The 17266-nt window shown below is 39.0% G+C and overlaps 1 protein-coding gene across 1 annotated transcript in view; it reads right to left on the reverse strand.

Moving 5' to 3' along the window:
* The window catches only part of nf1a (neurofibromin 1a), a 158088-nt gene that overhangs the window by 97938 nt on the left and 42884 nt on the right, over positions 1-17266 (reverse strand). The window contains exons 11-17 of the mRNA XM_042338430.1: positions 16028-16102; positions 10243-10374; positions 5751-5885; positions 4252-4365; positions 2208-2287; positions 1447-1570; positions 632-878 (exon numbers count right to left, since the gene is read on the reverse strand). Of these exons, the coding sequence (XP_042194364.1) occupies positions 632-878; positions 1447-1570; positions 2208-2287; positions 4252-4365; positions 5751-5885; positions 10243-10374; positions 16028-16102 (907 nt within the window). The remainder of the gene's footprint in view (positions 1-631; positions 879-1446; positions 1571-2207; positions 2288-4251; positions 4366-5750; positions 5886-10242; positions 10375-16027; positions 16103-17266) is intronic.

A 17266-nucleotide genomic window follows, 5' to 3' on the forward strand; every position in this document is an offset into this window, starting at 1 on the left:
GCGTCTCAAGAGCGCTTCACAATAATGGATCCCGGGGCCTAGCTGGGGGAGGGGGAGGAGCCTGGGAGAGGGGGAAGAAGGTGACCAAAAGCGCGGTCGAAAAGAAAGGTCTTTAGCCGAGACCTGAAAGTAGGAAGAGAGGGGGCGAGGCGAAGGGAGTGAGGAAGGGAGTTCCAGAGCCTCGGGGCGTAGTGGCTGAAGGCACGGTCACCAATGGTGGAGCGGAGGAATCAGGGGACAGACCCGGTGGAGCGAAGGCAATGGTGAGGAGAGAGGAGATCAGAGAGGTAGGGAGGTGCAAAGGAGTGGAAAGATTTGAAAACAAAAGTGAGGATTTTGAAATCGATCCTCTCTGGGACAAGCGGCCAGTGAAGTCTGGCAAGGACTGGGGTAATCGGGGAGCGGCGTTTGGTCCGGGTAAAAATGCGGGCGGCAGAATTCTGAATGACCTGGATTTTATGAATGGAGTGGAGGGGACACCGACCGGCGAGGAGGGCATTTGAATAGTCCAGCCGAGAGGTGACAAAGGCAGGGATCAGGGTTTCGGCAGCTTTTGGGGTGAGATATTGGTAGAGATGGGCGATGCGTTGGAGGTGAAAGAAAACAGTGCTTTCTTATCATCATCACTTACCCGTGGACATCATGTTGCTGACTGATGCAAACTCCATGAAGGTATTGTAATTTGGCAAGATGATCTGGACAGCGACATCATCCACTCCACACCTAATATCAGCCTCCTCACAGAGGTGGCGAAAACATGACATGGCCACAAGGACTGCTTCAATGTCGGGACTCCATAGGAACATGTACAGGGCTACTTCCAGTTTTGTCTGTGCTTGACGACAGATAGGGATTCCACTGCCGAGAGTGGCGCTCTCCTACATTAAGACAGAATTAGTCCAATAACCCTTTTCTTGTAAAATTCAAACTGTAAGACTGCTTTAGGTTTTTTTTAAACCATCAAATAATTAGATATTGTGTTATACTGAAGAACGCCTTTCATCAAATAATTACAAGTCTATTTGCACGTATAGAAACTAAAGGATGCATGAATAAGTACATTTCATCCTACTGTCCTGGATTGGTTTTATAATTGAGATACACTGCAAAATAAATGATGGTACAAACAATGGCTACTTGCAGTCTGTCTTCTTAACTTGCCAATAATACAGAATACAATTATTAATGCAACTAACAATCCATTCAGACATTATATCTTCATACAATCTGCATTTCAAACTGAGCGTGAAGATCAGATAGGCTGCAGCTTTAACAACTGCTTCAAATTTTAACTCAGACTTGTTGAATTCTTAGGAGTTTCCATAGACATATGCTATCACTGTTCATTTTCTTTAATTTGTGGGCCATAATTACAACTTTTAGCAATTGTAAAATAAACTATTAGAAGTAAAATTCCCACAAAGAAATTTTGAAATTGTTTGTTACCTTGTTCTTCAGCAGAAACTTATTCCGACAAATTAGAATCTCCCGCAACCACTTGAGAATCTCTGTGCTGTTGAGCATCTGGTGAGCGATCAATTTCTTACAGATGAAAAATAGAACCTGAGAGCTGTCGGCACAGATGAAGACTTTTTAGAAATGAAATAAAACTTTCAACAATTTAGTTTTTCTGAGAATTTGCTCAAGTATAGAGTGGATGCAAAGGAGCACTTAAATCCTATGCCGAAAAGAAAAAGGTGTCTTCTCCCGGTGTCCTGGCCAAAAATCCCCAGATAAAATAGGCTACTTGGCGGCTGCTGTGCATGTTCATCCACAAAATACAACAGCATTGCACTTTAGTGGATCCTACGAAGCACTTTGAATCACCCTTCCAACAACAACTTGTACTTATATATCATCCTCCACGCAGGATAGTTAGTATCTCAGAGCGATTAGCTCATCATTGTTTCCCACTTCTTATCCAGCACCGATCACCCTTCAGTTGCATGAGTACAATTCCTTTTTTTAAAAAAAAACAAGTAGGCCATTTCACGGTGGAAAGTTTATTGCGGGCTTCAAAATAAATCTCAATTTTATTACCTATGTAATTCTATGCACCTCGATTACCCAACAGTGCCAAATAAACAGGGCATCCAACAAATAAAAAAAACACAACTTTTACTTTGCAAAAAATGGATAGGACTAATAATATATTAAACAAAAATCATGAAGTTCACAGTATATCTGTTTTCACCAAACTGATTTACCTTATATCCCAGAACGTTTCAATTGGGGCATCTGGGTTCCATAACTCTATATTTTCTGGTTGATGAAGAACCAACAAAGCCTAGAACAGAATGGACAAACTGTAACTAGATACAGGGGGATTTCAGCGCACTCAAAAACTTTGCCCAGTGCCAGGTCCAGAGGTCTCAGCACTTTCAACTATCTGTGCCAAAGTCAGGTCCACTGTATTTAATACATGCGGCCTTGGATAAATAGCGCAGCAATAAAGCTGTGAAGAATATTAAGCACTCCGTAAGCACTAAGAGCCAACAGTAATGCCTTTTATCCTTCAGCAAAGATAAGTCACTGCAGTATAGTTATGTTTGATGTCAATAACTATCGCAGCAGACAACATGCTCCCCGACTTGACGAGAGTCTCTGAGAGGTACCTGAATGTGGCCAGCTAACCAGAGATGTTCTGACCGATTGCTCCTCTCCTGCCTGATCTCTGCTCTTTACTTACTCACAGCAACAAAGCTGAGACTGAGAATTGAACCAAATGTAGGGTCCTGGCAAAGATTGAATCTGTCTCTTACGATGTGTGGCACAGCATGTTCATTAAACTAGTTATGCCACCATAAAGAATCCTCCCACACAGCCCTCTTGCATCAAGTGGGTAGGCTTCATAGCTAGCTATGCCAGCTATGCTGTGGGTGATTCACCAGCTCATTTTCCTTACTTTCTCTCTGTGGGGAGGGTGGTATAGTGTCAAGCTTCCCACTGGTATCAAAGCCTGACAGCTGTAGAATTGGAACATGCGAAGCCCTGAAGTTTCCAGTATCTTTAAACTGCTCATTTCCTGGGCGTTTCTCAGTTTCGCCCTTAGTCAGAATGAATTGTGTCTTTTTCCTCAAATAAGTATAATTAATCCGTAGGAAGGAATTGCGACTTTTAAAGCTAAGGCTGAGGGGAAGGTGATGCTGCATAGCTGTTTGCACTTGGAAACAATTACCTATGTTACATTGTCACTATCCAATATTGATATTTCTGCTCTCATTTTTAATATTGCCATCTCAAACAAAACATTTTAATAAGCTTGTTGCCAAAATGTTAGTGTCATAAACCTCCCCATGTTTTTTGGGGAGGCAATGTTAGTTGATCAATCACAAGATGACCCATCCACCCAGCTAAAATCTAGCATTGTACAAAATTACTGATTATAGGATTAAAGTTAAAGGAAACGCTAAGATGTGATCTGTGATTGTCTGGGGTAGGAAGCTAAAGCTGTAATGACAGAGCCATTGAGTTTCACTGTGTTCACGTGGCATTTAAGCTATTTTTTGGACTAAAAATACAAGTAAAAACTGAATATTAGTTTTTTTTTTAAATACATAATCTGCCTCCCAATGCAGCAAGGATGTCACATCTTTTAATAAAAATACAGAAAATAGTAACGGAACATAATTATGACATTTTCACAAACAAACCCTAGTCATGTGGTTTTAGACCAACATGTTACTTATTATTAGAATAAACATCCAAGTTATAATTATAGTTTGTGTGCTTTGTCTAATCCAAAATCTATTTTTAAACCAGGTAACCATTTTTTATATCTAGCTTGGTAAAACGTCCAAAAGAGGTGGAACAAATTTGGTGACAAGAAGGGTTACAATGGTTATAATTTATTAAAATACAGCAACAGAAACTCCTGATATTTGTGGACAGCAGACACTAGCTGTGGACACTACTTCTGAATAAGCAGCTCTGCAGAGCTTTGTGGGTGAACTTGTACTTATTTTGTTGAAATGGTACCATACACAGTAAAATGTCTTCTATCACCCAGTTGACCATACATGAAAATGCAACCACCTCCAGATGTGGATATTATGTCAGTGAAACATCAGTGCAAACCTGACCTAACAATAGCCTTTGATCCAACCCTAGCATCTCCTGGCAATTAGATTCATCAATGCATATTGGTATACTGAAACCATACATGAAACAGGTTTTCTTAAATCTGAAATGCTTCATAACAAAAAGAATATTGTCAAGCAATTGATTGGAATATGGCACCTGCATCCTTACCTCCATGGCTTCCTGCCCAATCTCAGGCATGCTGGTCTGTGGAACAAGCTGCACTAACCCAATTATCAACTCAACAGTGCTGCTCTGAATTTCATGTCCTGGCTTCCCTGGATTCTGCACATCAAAAATATTTGTTTTAAGTCAAAGAGGAAGCAAAGGAGACCAGTTTGAAAAAAAGTTGTGAAATTGTAACAATTGTAAACTCCAGTCCACAACGCAAATCTCGTTTGTTGCTAAGTATCTATTTTACAGCCTTCTCTGCATATTTCTTTATCGGAGGAAATTATTTATCCACAATATCTACTCATACGTTTATGCTGACATCCTACATCTTCTCACTCACATCACAGTGCAGAGTGCAGTATATCAACACATGATCAAATTGGTTGCACATGGTTTTGTTAGGAATGATTCAAGTTACTTGATGAATGTCTTCCTGGAAAATTGATATTTTCCACCACCAAGGAGTCCTGTGCCATTTCCACAATTTCAGTCCAAAAGTTTAAAGTTTCTTAATTGCTTGCAAACTTCTCTCTCCACTGAAGTCTTTGATAGCCGTTTTATTACAGAGAACTGCAATCACTCGACTACAAGAATAAAGACAAAAAGCACATTCAGCGCTTTCGTATTCTGGATGTGCACAGCAGAATCCTAATACATGGATTCTAATCAATCACCTCAATATATTCTCCCGAGCCAACAATCCTACCGATTACTTGTTCATTTACCTCATGATTGTTGTGGACCTTGGTGGTGCAGATAGTTACTGCATTCTACAAATACAGTCACTACACCTGACAGGAATCTCCTATGGAGTGTTCAGAGACGTTGACATAAGGCACTATAAAAGTGCAAATACCAGTGAGTGCACTGAAATTGGCAGCAATTGATAACAACAATCACACTGTTTTTTTTAATGCAAGCTATCTACTTCCAGAATGGATGATTGTCGATCTTCCAGATCTCCCTTGTGCTTTCCAGATCAACTTGACTGGACCGAGGTGATGCCGGTCAACATTTTCACTAAATTGCTCAAATATTTCCATTTGACAAAAGTGTGGACTCTTTCCAGACACTGAATCTCAACTGATGTTTTGGTGGCAGCAAATTAAGTAACCTGCATTAGGCACTCATTCGTCTCGTAGTTTCTGCAGTGCTTGAAGTACCCATCATACTTAACGCTATTTGTGCTTCGTGTTCCCATCTGGTGTGTGTGAGTAGAATCCTAACTTTCTGTCTCTCCAAAGCTTTACCAGGGCTTGATGAACCGCCTGGATGGCAATATTCCATGAGAAGGTATTTTTGAATTTAAGATTAGGTGATAAATGGACATGGTAAACGCTAAGCCTTAAACGCGCCACCCCATATGATTGAAGAAATATTAATAGTGACAGTTTAATAGAAAAGTTTTTTAAAAATTTCTCTCGTTAGGCTAATAAAAAAGCAACGCCTTTTCATACTATACTTCTTCTCACACTTACCTCTAACACTGTACTTACATGCAACATGAGCTTGGGGTCTCCATGGATTAATTTCACAATAGCCAACAACAGGTATTTGTAACTTCGGGTTTCAGAATCTGTTGGTTTTTCTTTAAATTTAAGGCTCGTCATTTTCTCCTTGAATGTAAGACTCTGAAATAGAGAAAAAAAAAGAAAATCATAAAAATAAGCCAATTTTTCTCATTGCTTCCTACCAACTACCTGAATATTTAATGAATTATTAACATATTGTTCCAGTTTTGAATGTACCGAATTTCTTCACTTCAAAACTAACAAGACACTTATTTCAATATGTAGTGCTTATTAAAACCACTATGCACATCCAATTGTTTTACATAAAGCAATGGAATAAAGTGTGAAACATTAGTAAATGCATGGCAGAAAAGGAGCTGTTTAAATGCAATCAGATCTTTTCCAACAGTTAAAGACTTTATTTGTTGAGAAGGTGGATGCATGCTACGTACTCAGACCTAGATGGGATTACATTGTGTTTACTAGCGTAACTAAGCACAGAAAAGGCTGAGGTCTAATTGCTTTTCTGTGGTAGTTACTATGAGTCATACTTACAGCAACAGAAGCCCACTGCCATGCAAAACAGTGACTGGTTGGCGTCTGATCATGTGAACGACAGCAGCCAATAAGCACAGAAAATAAAGCAGAAGACAAAGCACCACCGATCAATGTTAGAGTAGCCATGTTATACAGCTGCTACCTATCCGTACAGGTGACGCTAAATATACATTAACAAATGGGTTATGAAATGAAAGGTTTGCAACATATTATAACAGCCGAGGCACCCACAAATAATCTGATCAACACTATTGTACTTTCAGCCAATATAATCCAATTCACTCCACTTCATTTCGACTGCTTCCTAAAGATTAAGGGACAACAATGCTTCGGCCAGTCAACGGGTGTCCAACAGAAATGGTGCAATTCCTGGCCTAAATACATGAGATTAAAGATTCCAAAACAAATACTCAATAGAAAAAAAATTTAGTTCTGGATTAACTAATCCAATCCTGTTCTTTCACATCCATCTGTTTCTTAACAATCGCTTACTTCCCTTTGTAACCTTTTACGTATTCTTTTTCTACCGACTGGGGTTGGCACTTTTAAGCATTGGGAGCGTACATTACCAGCGATAGACAAATACAAAAGATTACCTGTTCCGTCGGTTCTGTAGTACCAATTCAACACCATTGTGCAAAACAGACTACAGTGTGAAACAAACAAATACACAGCAAGTGTCCAACGTGAAAAAGAGTAAACATCAAATATCCGTATAACTACTACTGCTAGAGGTAGCTATATTAAAAAAAACTTTCATTTTTTATTTGCTAGTACGTTTTCTATTCCAGTCAAGGTAACAAAGGTATTCTGTTTTTTAGTAAGACGGGTGAAGCAAACAAAATAAACCAAAACTGCTCTGAACATAAGAAGAAAACTTGCAATAACCACTTGAACGTCATTACCAAAATGCAGGTTATCAACGTTGGTGCCCAATACCAGTTCGGAAAGAAGCATTTTATTTCGCAAGCATCAACTCTGTAAGAGATTCGGACTGATAGACACCTTTAGGGAGTTGTTCTGCAGTCATTGTGTTTCTTGGCCTTGAAAAAGGAGAATGTTACAAGGTCCAGCCAAGATATCTTTTAACTCCTGCTAAACTAGTTGTTTGAGACAACCAGCCCCCATCATGCCTTATGAGATTAATTAAAAGCCTTAAAAATATTAAGCATCGCAAATATAATCTTACAAATCCAACACGGCAGAATGTGGTCCATTTAGTTAGGTTCACAGATATGAAGAATTCTCCCTCGCTGATACCCATTGGTAGTAAAAACATAACAAATTAAGTGCCAAAAAGTGAGACACTTACTGCTCTTGCTTCCTGAACTAATTGCAAGTAGCAATAGTAGGTAGTTGTGACCATCTTCACGTGGTGTAGAATTGTACGCAGTATGGGGAGATCACAAACAAGGAATTAAAACAAATATTCCAAACTAAATCAGTGGAATTTGGGCTATGGTGCTCAACAGAGTTCAAAGATGTGTACCCCAATGCTATAAACATTGTTTTCACTGTATTTACCATACAATTAAACACCTTTCAAAAGCCTTTCTATTCAAACACTACTTTTGAGGTAAGCTTCCAACTTTATGTCACAATATGGGCCATACTTAAATAATATTCCCTACATCAGTGTTTCCCAAACTGTTCTGTGCCAGCCACACTTCACCCCAAAATATTTTCACCTTTGCCCCCCTCCCCCACCCCACCTAAATGTACACTCCAATTTTACTGAAAAACATGAAAATTAAAATGGTATTAATATTTTTTCCCATTGTACAACCTTAGACAAGCATGTTTAAAAGGAGTGTTTTAATATGGTTTCTCATTTTTTTTATTAAAAAGCCAAAGAAATGGTCACATTGGAATTTATCAAATAGTTTGAGGGAGTAATTAAAAAATTATGATATTTATTTCTTCTCGTCTTAATGGAATATGGTTATTATACTGCACAAAGAGCGGATTTAAAACTTAGTGCCATTATGAATCTTAATCACAATTTAAAAGAACATTTTAAACTTTGAAATAATAATAAGAATAATCCTTGCATTTGATGTAGCGCTTTATCAAATCTTCGAGACGTCTCAAAGCGCTTCACAGAATATACTATAAAGTGAATTGACTATATTTTGTGGGTGAAACGCAGCAGCCAATTGCGCACAGCAGTGTCTCACAAGTAGATAACTCTGCATATTCACCACAGGTTCCCAATTCTTTCAGGCTTAAAGAACCACTGAAATTTGTAAATAGGGCCATTCATTCAGCTGATCATGTCTGTATTCACTCTTTGAAAGAAAAATCCATTCAGTCCCATTGACTTGCCTTTTCCATATACTCATGCAGTTTAGTACTTTTAACGGTATTAATTTTGTTTCCTCTCAAAAGCTAATATGGATTGTGCCTCAACTACCGTACAAGGCAGAAAATTCCACATCCTAACAACTCTATGTTGGTTTTTTTTTTTTAAAAATCGTACCAATCTTTCCTTTTGCTCCTTCACTGATTATCTTAAAATGATAGCTTCTTATCCACAAAAGGTAGCAACCTAAAACAACTCCATACTCTTGATACAAGCATATAAAAGGTCCTCAGCACAAACTTCATTACAGAATGGTTTTCAAAATTAAAGTAACTTCCCTAATAACAGAAAATGTTGCCTATATAATTACACACCAATCTGCTTCCAAGGACTTCCAATCCAGAGAGCTGCAGTTTCTAAAGCAGGCGGCAGACACCAATGACATGACAGCTTTCAGCTGCCCTCATCCAGCTAACTTATTCAGGACTACAACAGAGGTTTGGAATTAAGGTCCTTTGGCCCATTTCATCGGATCCTTTCAGAATAACAACTTTATTGTTTTCTTGTTTCAGCGTCAAGCATTTACTAGGAAGAGTGATGGAGGCAAGTGTCTTGGCCTCTGTCACCCTTCCAAGTAACATCAGATGTTGACAACATTGTGAGTAAAGGAATACTTATGAATGTAAATTCTAAAAATTGCCGTTTACTGAAGCAGTTCCTGTGATTTCTTAACCTGCTACCTTGACGTATCTGCAAGTATTTTTTGATACTTATCAAGTATTGTTCAAGGTTTACATTCTCTACGGGATTAAACATTTTACGTACTTCTATAAGGTCCTCTGTGAAACAACTCTTTTCAAGTCTGAGCCACAGCTTATTCAATGGGGCCAGCTTGCTCTGCCCAAATAACCATGCCACTAAACCAATTCTTTGTGGCAGTGCCACCAGTTTGGGAAACACTGCGCCAAAGCGACAAGATGCACAATTTGCAACTCCCAAGGACTGTTACAATAAGGATACGACACATCTCATTAATAGGAAATAAACACCACTTTAAGATTTGATTTGTTCAAGAGGCTAATATTAAAAAAACAAGGCTAAGAACAATCAATGTCCAGCAACTGTGTATTTGTCTATTCTGACTGAAAAAGTGCATAAAAATTCAGATTTTTATTATTTTCCTCTCAAATAGAAATTTAAAAAAAAACACCCTAACAAGTCTGATTCTATCCAAAGTGCATTTAAAATATCCACAAAAATCTGCATACAACTGCATCACAAATGTACTCTTTCTCAGACCAGTAGCTGTAAAGCTGTGTACTATTGAATAACCTAAAATAAATGGATTGTAAGAATATACCATACAACTGGAAACATAATAATGGCTTACATCCACTGGATCTGTTAATCTTGGAAGCTCTAAGATTCTTGCCAATGATCTAGCTTTTGCAAATGATTAATATTCTCAGTATCTGAGGTTGCGTGGTTCAAAAAAATTATAAATTAATATTGCATGAGAAACGATACCTCCCCAGACAAAACAGTTATGAAAAAATTGCAGGAATGGCATGATGGAAACATTCAAATAATGCAGTAAGTACAGTCAAGCAGCCATACCTGTGTCATTCGCAGGGGAGCATGTGCGCTGCAGCTTTGCATCACGCGGTTCAGAGTTTCTGTGAACATGCTTCGGAGTTCCCCTGAGTAACAGTACACAGCATCGATCTTCGGCCACCAGTCCACCGCAGACTGAAAGGGAGGCGAGGAAAAAGATAAAAGTAGAATAAACCGCTTGTTTTGACCCTTAACACACTTAGTGATACAACGTGATTCACAGAACCACATGTATAAACGATCAAGTGATCATTTTAGCCAAACATCATAACCTGGTTGGTTCATTGTGAATGTGATTTGCAATGCAACTTTTAGCATGGGGTTACAATAATAATCCTTGCATTTGATATAGCACCTTATCACATCTTCGAGATGCTGTCAAGTGCTCCACAGAACAAACTGTAAAGTGAATTGACTGTATATTTTGTGGGCGAAACATGGTAGGCAATTGCACACAGCAGAGTCCCACAAACAGTTGTGGATTGAGTGACCAAACTATTATTATTACTTTTTTAAAGGATTATTACCTCCGGAAAAGCAATCTGCCAATCGACTAACAACCGATTCCTACTCTGCTAACAGAAGCGTATGGAGTAAGGAAAGTTGCCCAACGTTTTGCCCAACGTCTGGCAATCAAACCCAGGTTCTTTCACTTGCGAGACAAGTGCTCTAACCATTGAGCTACAGGATTCCACAGTGAAGACTGAAGATTGCGTCATTCTACCCCAAGATACTGAAAATTGTGGATTAAGTTTTTTTAAATAAAGTTGTTTCTGTTGGAAATCAGAAAACACAAGTCTTCAAAATATCCTGAGGTTCTTGTGTACATCATAAAATATTGCAAAAGTGCTGTACGGAAATTCGTACTGTTTCACAACTTCAAATTGCTTCTTGGTGTTTAGGAATTAGTGCCTTTCAGGTCTCAACGCTCAAAAATGAATTCCAAATGTTGGTATGAACCACTCCATGGTTTAGGTGCAGATTATCCAGATGTACAGCACAGCTATGACTGCTCTATCCTGCCATCCGAAACACCAGACACAAGAGAATCTCCAAAACATAACAGCAAAATACTACCATTGCTGGTACCAACCTCTCAGCGGCTGCTGATTTTGCATCACCTCTTGCCGAATTATGGAAAGTTTTGCATTCGTACCTACTCCAGATGCATTTTATATTAGCACACGCAGAGCTAGAGAAGATTTAATTTATTAGTTTGAGCAGGATTCAAACGCAAGTCTCAGTAGTGCAAGGGCAACACCCCAACCAGAGAACAGCATAGCTGTTAAAATTAGTATTTTAGGCATACGTGTATAGGGAGAAATGGGGAGAATTGAGCACGTCAACTCCAAAATTGTTCGATGATGCTTCCATTTTATCTCTCCTATCATATAACAACAGCATACACAACACTAATAATTAATTCAGTATCTTACAGGAGACAAAGTCAAATGAACAGTCTGAAGGAAGATATGGAGTTAAACTATTTGTTGCTGTACATTCAGGAACATCAACAGAGAACAATGCTAACAGGCCTAACATATCCCAATCCAGAAACCACAAGGCAAATAGCAAAACAAAATAAAAATCCACAGCAAGAATTGCCACCATTTAAAACATCCCTTGAGCTATGGATAAGAAAGATGTAGTGTTGAGGATCAGGAGCATGTTGGAAGGACTAATTTAACCCAAATTCTGGAGTTATGGAACAAAAACTATTTCGCCACTGAAGCCGTTACAATAGTCACTTAGCACCAAAGCAGTTTCTGCAATAATAATGAGTCATTTAATTGCCTTTTCAAAAAGACAAATTGAGAAATCTACTCAGGTATTCAGGTAACACTGACATTCTGTGGTCCCCAGTAAAAGCAATGCAGATTCAAAAGCAGCTACAGAGTGTTGAAAGAATTGAGCAGGAATCTCATTCATCCCATAGGTTGAAATGAGGTTGATTTAGGAGATTTAGCTGAATCACCAAAAAATAATTTGAAGTATGGAAGTTATGCTGAACGAGAATTAGCCGAGATGGTCACAGTAATCTATGGCTACCTCAGGATGAGAACAAAGTGAAGCCGGGCTGCACTGTGCCCTTGTACACGGTTGGTCAGGATGCATTGGAGTATGAGGGCAGCAGAGGGCACCACACTACATTGTAGAAAGAGCTCTTCCCAACTCAACCCAATACAGTATTACTCCCTTATCTTAGGGAGGCATATCCAAAGTTTGAACAGCAGATCATCTCTAAGGTATCTCTTCACAACTGGCTCAACGGTGGGTGAGGTTCCTTTTTGTTATCATAAGTTATTTAAGTTAATAAATGTTTCAAGAGGGAATAAAGAAAGGCATCGCTAACAGTTATCTGGAGGTTTAAGGACATATTATTAAGTCCATGACGTGAGATGAAAACTTCAGCACTAAACTATTCTGATGATCATGGTAACAAATAGTTAATGTGAAAAAAAATAAAGGAGTACACATGTACTTGGCGAGTCATAAAAAGAATGGAACAAATAGAAAGCCTGAAAACATTATTTTATCATTAAAACAAAGCTTTCAGCTGGAGGAAAATATGTAGAGTGGTTTTCCTTCACAATATCTGTAATAGTATGGTTGGCTTTACTGCCTTGCAACACCATCACGAATGTGGTAATTAAGCTGCATTTTGCAACCATTAAGCACGTAATCGGGATTACATTTAAATATTTAAAAACATTCACAAAGATCACTAAAACATTTGTTTTGTCAATGGCCAAAGAGTTTTAATGATTTGTCAAATATTCTCTCTATTCTGCGCCATGACCCGCTCTGCCTTCCCCCATCTCCTCAACGTCGCCCGGCTCCAACACTGTCTCACACCGCAGGCCGCCGAAACCCTCATACACGCCTTCATTACATCGAGGCTCGACTATGTAAACTCACTGCGTGTCGGCCTCCCCAACTCCTCCCTCCACAGGCTGCAGATCATCCAGAACTCTGCAGCCCGTGTCCTCTCCCGCACTCGGCTCCGTGACCCTATCACCCTCATCCTTGCTCAATTCCACTGGCTTCCCATCACACAGAGGATACAGTTCAAGATCCTGGTTCTCACCTTCAAAGCCATCCACAGGTCTTGCTCCCCCCTACCTCTTCGACCTCCTAACCCCCTACCACCCTGTGCGCTCCCTCTGATCAGTGGGCTCCGGTCTGCTTCACGTCCCTGCCTTTCTCGCCCCACTATCGACGGGAGGGCCTTCTGCCACTCTGCACCCATCCTCTGGAACTCCATCCCACAGTCCCTCCGTCTCGTCCCCTCCCTCGTTACCTTCAAGACCCACCACAAGACCCTCCTCTTCGACCGTGCTTTCGATCTCCCTGCTTCCCCCCATGCCGACCCTCAGCTTGGGTCCGTAACTCTATCTGTCCATCGCCTTGAGATGTCCTCCCAACGTGAAAGGTGCTACTCAAATGTAATTTTGTTCTTGTTGTATTCATATATATTTATATTGTTATTATTCAAGCCCAATCCACGAAATTAAACCCACTGTACACCCAACTCTGTTGAACTAATAAAAGGCAGATAAGTTCAATATTTATTTTCATCCGCAAACCAGGAAATTTAACAAAGGGTATTAAAATTGCTCCGAGTTGTAATTTAACACCTACAACTTGAGAAATATGGCAGACTACATCTGCAGAAACTAATAATTTATTCCGTCAAAATTTACGGTCTCAAAATAAACAAGAGTAAATCATTATATAGCAAAACCTATGCCCTGTCATTTCAGTATCTGCACTGATGCATACCACAGTGTTTGGAACTACCCTCACATTGAAGCATGAATGCATGTCAGTCATGGGACCTTGCAGGTAAAAACAATTTCCTGTTAAAATAACTCTTTTCATTTTATTTCACAGTATTTTCAGAGAACGGGAAGAACCATTACTTACCGCTATAATTTTGTCAACATTACCATCGAGGGAGGGCTCACAAATGGGTGATTTGAAAATCAAGTGATAGCAACTTGACTGCAGGACATTACAGATGAAATGATTCTCACCCTCACCCAATATTTTCCCTCAGGGGCAATAACAATCAGGAGCAGGAACCACAGCTGTTTTCCCCTCCCTAGTCCAATATGCTGAAGCCACCTTAGTGCCCCTGTTTCTGCCCTGGCAGAGATGAGTTTACTTGATACCCTAGGATTCAAATTGGTAAATAATAATCCTTGCATTTTGATATAGTACTTTATCACAACTTTGAGACATCTCAGAGCGCATCTCATTATATACTGTAAAGTTAATTGACTGTATATTTTGTGGGCAAGCCCTCTGGAACTGTACACCTTTGTTTCACCCAAGGCAGCAGGGGAAGGGGGGAGGGAGGTTATTGCAGCAGAGAAACACCTTATACATGTAGAGCGAAGAAATTCACATAAAACATTACAACGCAGACTAATGTACTCAGCTAGTCCATTCCAGTGCTTACACTTTACACAAGACCCTCCTACACTTCCCCTCCTAATCCCCTCTCCCATACCCTTCTCCTCTCTTCTCCCTCGAGTACGCATCATGCTTCCTCTTGCAAGCAACAAGAAATGGACAGCATCAATCTGCAGGCACTAGTGAGCAATTGCTAAAAAGTAATTCAATTTGGCTACAATGCACTTTTGTCCCAGGAATTCCAACAATTTTAACACCCCCTCAACTAATGCTTGGTAAACGTAAGAAACGTCCAAACATGTTACAAATGGGATATAAAAGAGTCTTTTAAATTGCAGCAAGTTAAAGCCCTGGAAACATTTACTTAAGAGCATTAAGCTCAAGAGTCATTTTTTTGTTAGGTTCAAGTTACTATACTAAAAGTTAGAAATGCAGAGATGTGAGCTTCTGTAAGACTATAACTCAGTATTCACTAACCTGTTTAGAAATCAAATCACTATAACAAACTGCAATTCATTTTATCAGCCTTATATTTTTGACTTTCCTTTTTGAAGATCTGCATATAAACTTAATGCTAATGATAACTCGGTAAAAGGATTCCCGTGCAAATAAGTAGAATTAATCCACACTTAGCTAAAATGACAAACTCATCAAAGCACCCAGGGTATATGGCAATCTGCAAATCATCGTAATCTCTCTGTCCCCCTGAGCTAATTTCCCAGATATTGCATCAATACATAAACGTGAAGTCATAGATTTTCATCCATTAGCAAAAATCTTGATAGCTAATGTTCCCTTTTTAAGTTCTATTTACAAGGGCAGATACGAAAATTTATATTTATGCCCAATAATTATTCTGCTTTTGGTTAAAACCATCAAATGCTTTTGTATTTTAACTTTCCCAACAAAAAATCTGTTTGTGTGATAATCGTTAAAATTACTCAATCTACAGTCATACTCAGAATGAATAAATGAAGGAATTCTTCTAAATTGCTTGCTTACTGAATTTGCTTTTTCATTAAAGTCAATGCATATTCGCTTGGCATATCCAAATCTTAATTCACTATCATTTGGCCACAAAGTGGCCATTAACCCTTAGAACATTCATGTAATTTTGTAATAATACTTTGTAAGTTTTATAGGCATGAGAAATCTGTAAAAACTTGCGAGTTGCAATTATAGTTTAAACACAGCTAAACCTTATAGCGTTGCAGCAAACTGCCTAATGATGCAAAGCTTCAGACTTCAGGTTCATTCTGAAGCAGTGCTGCAACCTTGCTAATGTTTTTATAAAACACACCAAGAGAGGGAAACGTCTGCATTCCTCATCAAGTACAACGCAGAAGGACTTGTATCAAAAAATACTTACATTTGTAATTATTCTTTGCAATGAATTAACCAGTACATTGTGAAAGGTGGGTGGGGAAGATGATGCCAGACAGACCTGAAATGTGATAAATGAAGGATTAATATAAGCAGAAAGTTAATAACAGCCCTAAAAAAAAGCAAATCATCGTGCAATTTTCATATGTGGAAATGAAGAGCTGTAGAATAGAGCTGGTTCATATCCTGACATAGCAAACTTGATTCTTTCAATTTCAAGGTAACTTCAAACAAAGCAATAATGGTACAAGACATTCCAGGGTCACCTGCAAGAGAGGCTGCAAACAGTACGAGACAATCAAGTATCACGCAATTTACAACATTTCCTTTTCAATGTGGAAACTATTTCATTCTGTGTTCCTTCAAAGCACGAAGGATCTAAAAATTGAGGTAACCAAATGAAGGAGGGCTTTGAGTCCACAATACTCGAAGTCCGACAGAATTCCCAGGAGCAGTTATCTTGATGCGGAAGACCTTTAGCGTGATGCTCGGACATGACACGGCCTCCATCCAAGACCATAAAAATACCATTTGACAAATAGCCTGTAACAGGCTGCGTCTCGGTTTTAAGGTGCTGAAAGCAGAGCTATTTATCGGCTCCCAAGTAACTTCAGAATGTTTATCTCTCTATCTTGGCTAGAGCTTGGTTTGTATTCACTACCTATTTTGTTCCATCTTATCCTCTGTAGCCTTTTGCAGAACTTTGATGCTCACTGCTAGCTTATTTATGCCCATTGTATGTTTTTTCCCCAGAAAACAATTCTTAAGAATAATGTAAATTTGGAAACTAATAAATTCAGTATTGTTTTAAAAAAACAACTGACATTTAAAACATTTTTGAATGATACATCTGACACATGATACTTCACTTATGGACAAACTGATGCACAAAACCATTTATATGGACCCAATTGTGAGGCTCAACATTAAGTGTGTTTCTAAGAGTCATGCAATCAGATAGCCCTTGCCTGTGTTGCCTACCTGCACTTCAGAGCAGTGTAAAGCAAGTTCGACTGCACTAGAAAATCTGCCTAAAGTTCTGCTCAACATTGACCAATGAGTAAAATATCGATTAACGGATGAGAATTAACAGGGTACATTTTTTTATCTCAGTCATGGAAAGTCAAAGCACAAGTTGGCTGCCTGAGTTCATCAGAAACATTTTAGGCTCATTTCAGCTGACGATCAACTTCATTCATGGAACACCACCTTTTTAAGCAATGTA

The sequence above is a fragment of the Callorhinchus milii genome, unplaced genomic scaffold (assembly GCF_018977255.1).
Source record: "Callorhinchus milii isolate IMCB2004 unplaced genomic scaffold, IMCB_Cmil_1.0 Scaffold10, whole genome shotgun sequence".
Taxonomy (NCBI): domain Eukaryota; kingdom Metazoa; phylum Chordata; class Chondrichthyes; order Chimaeriformes; family Callorhinchidae; genus Callorhinchus; species Callorhinchus milii.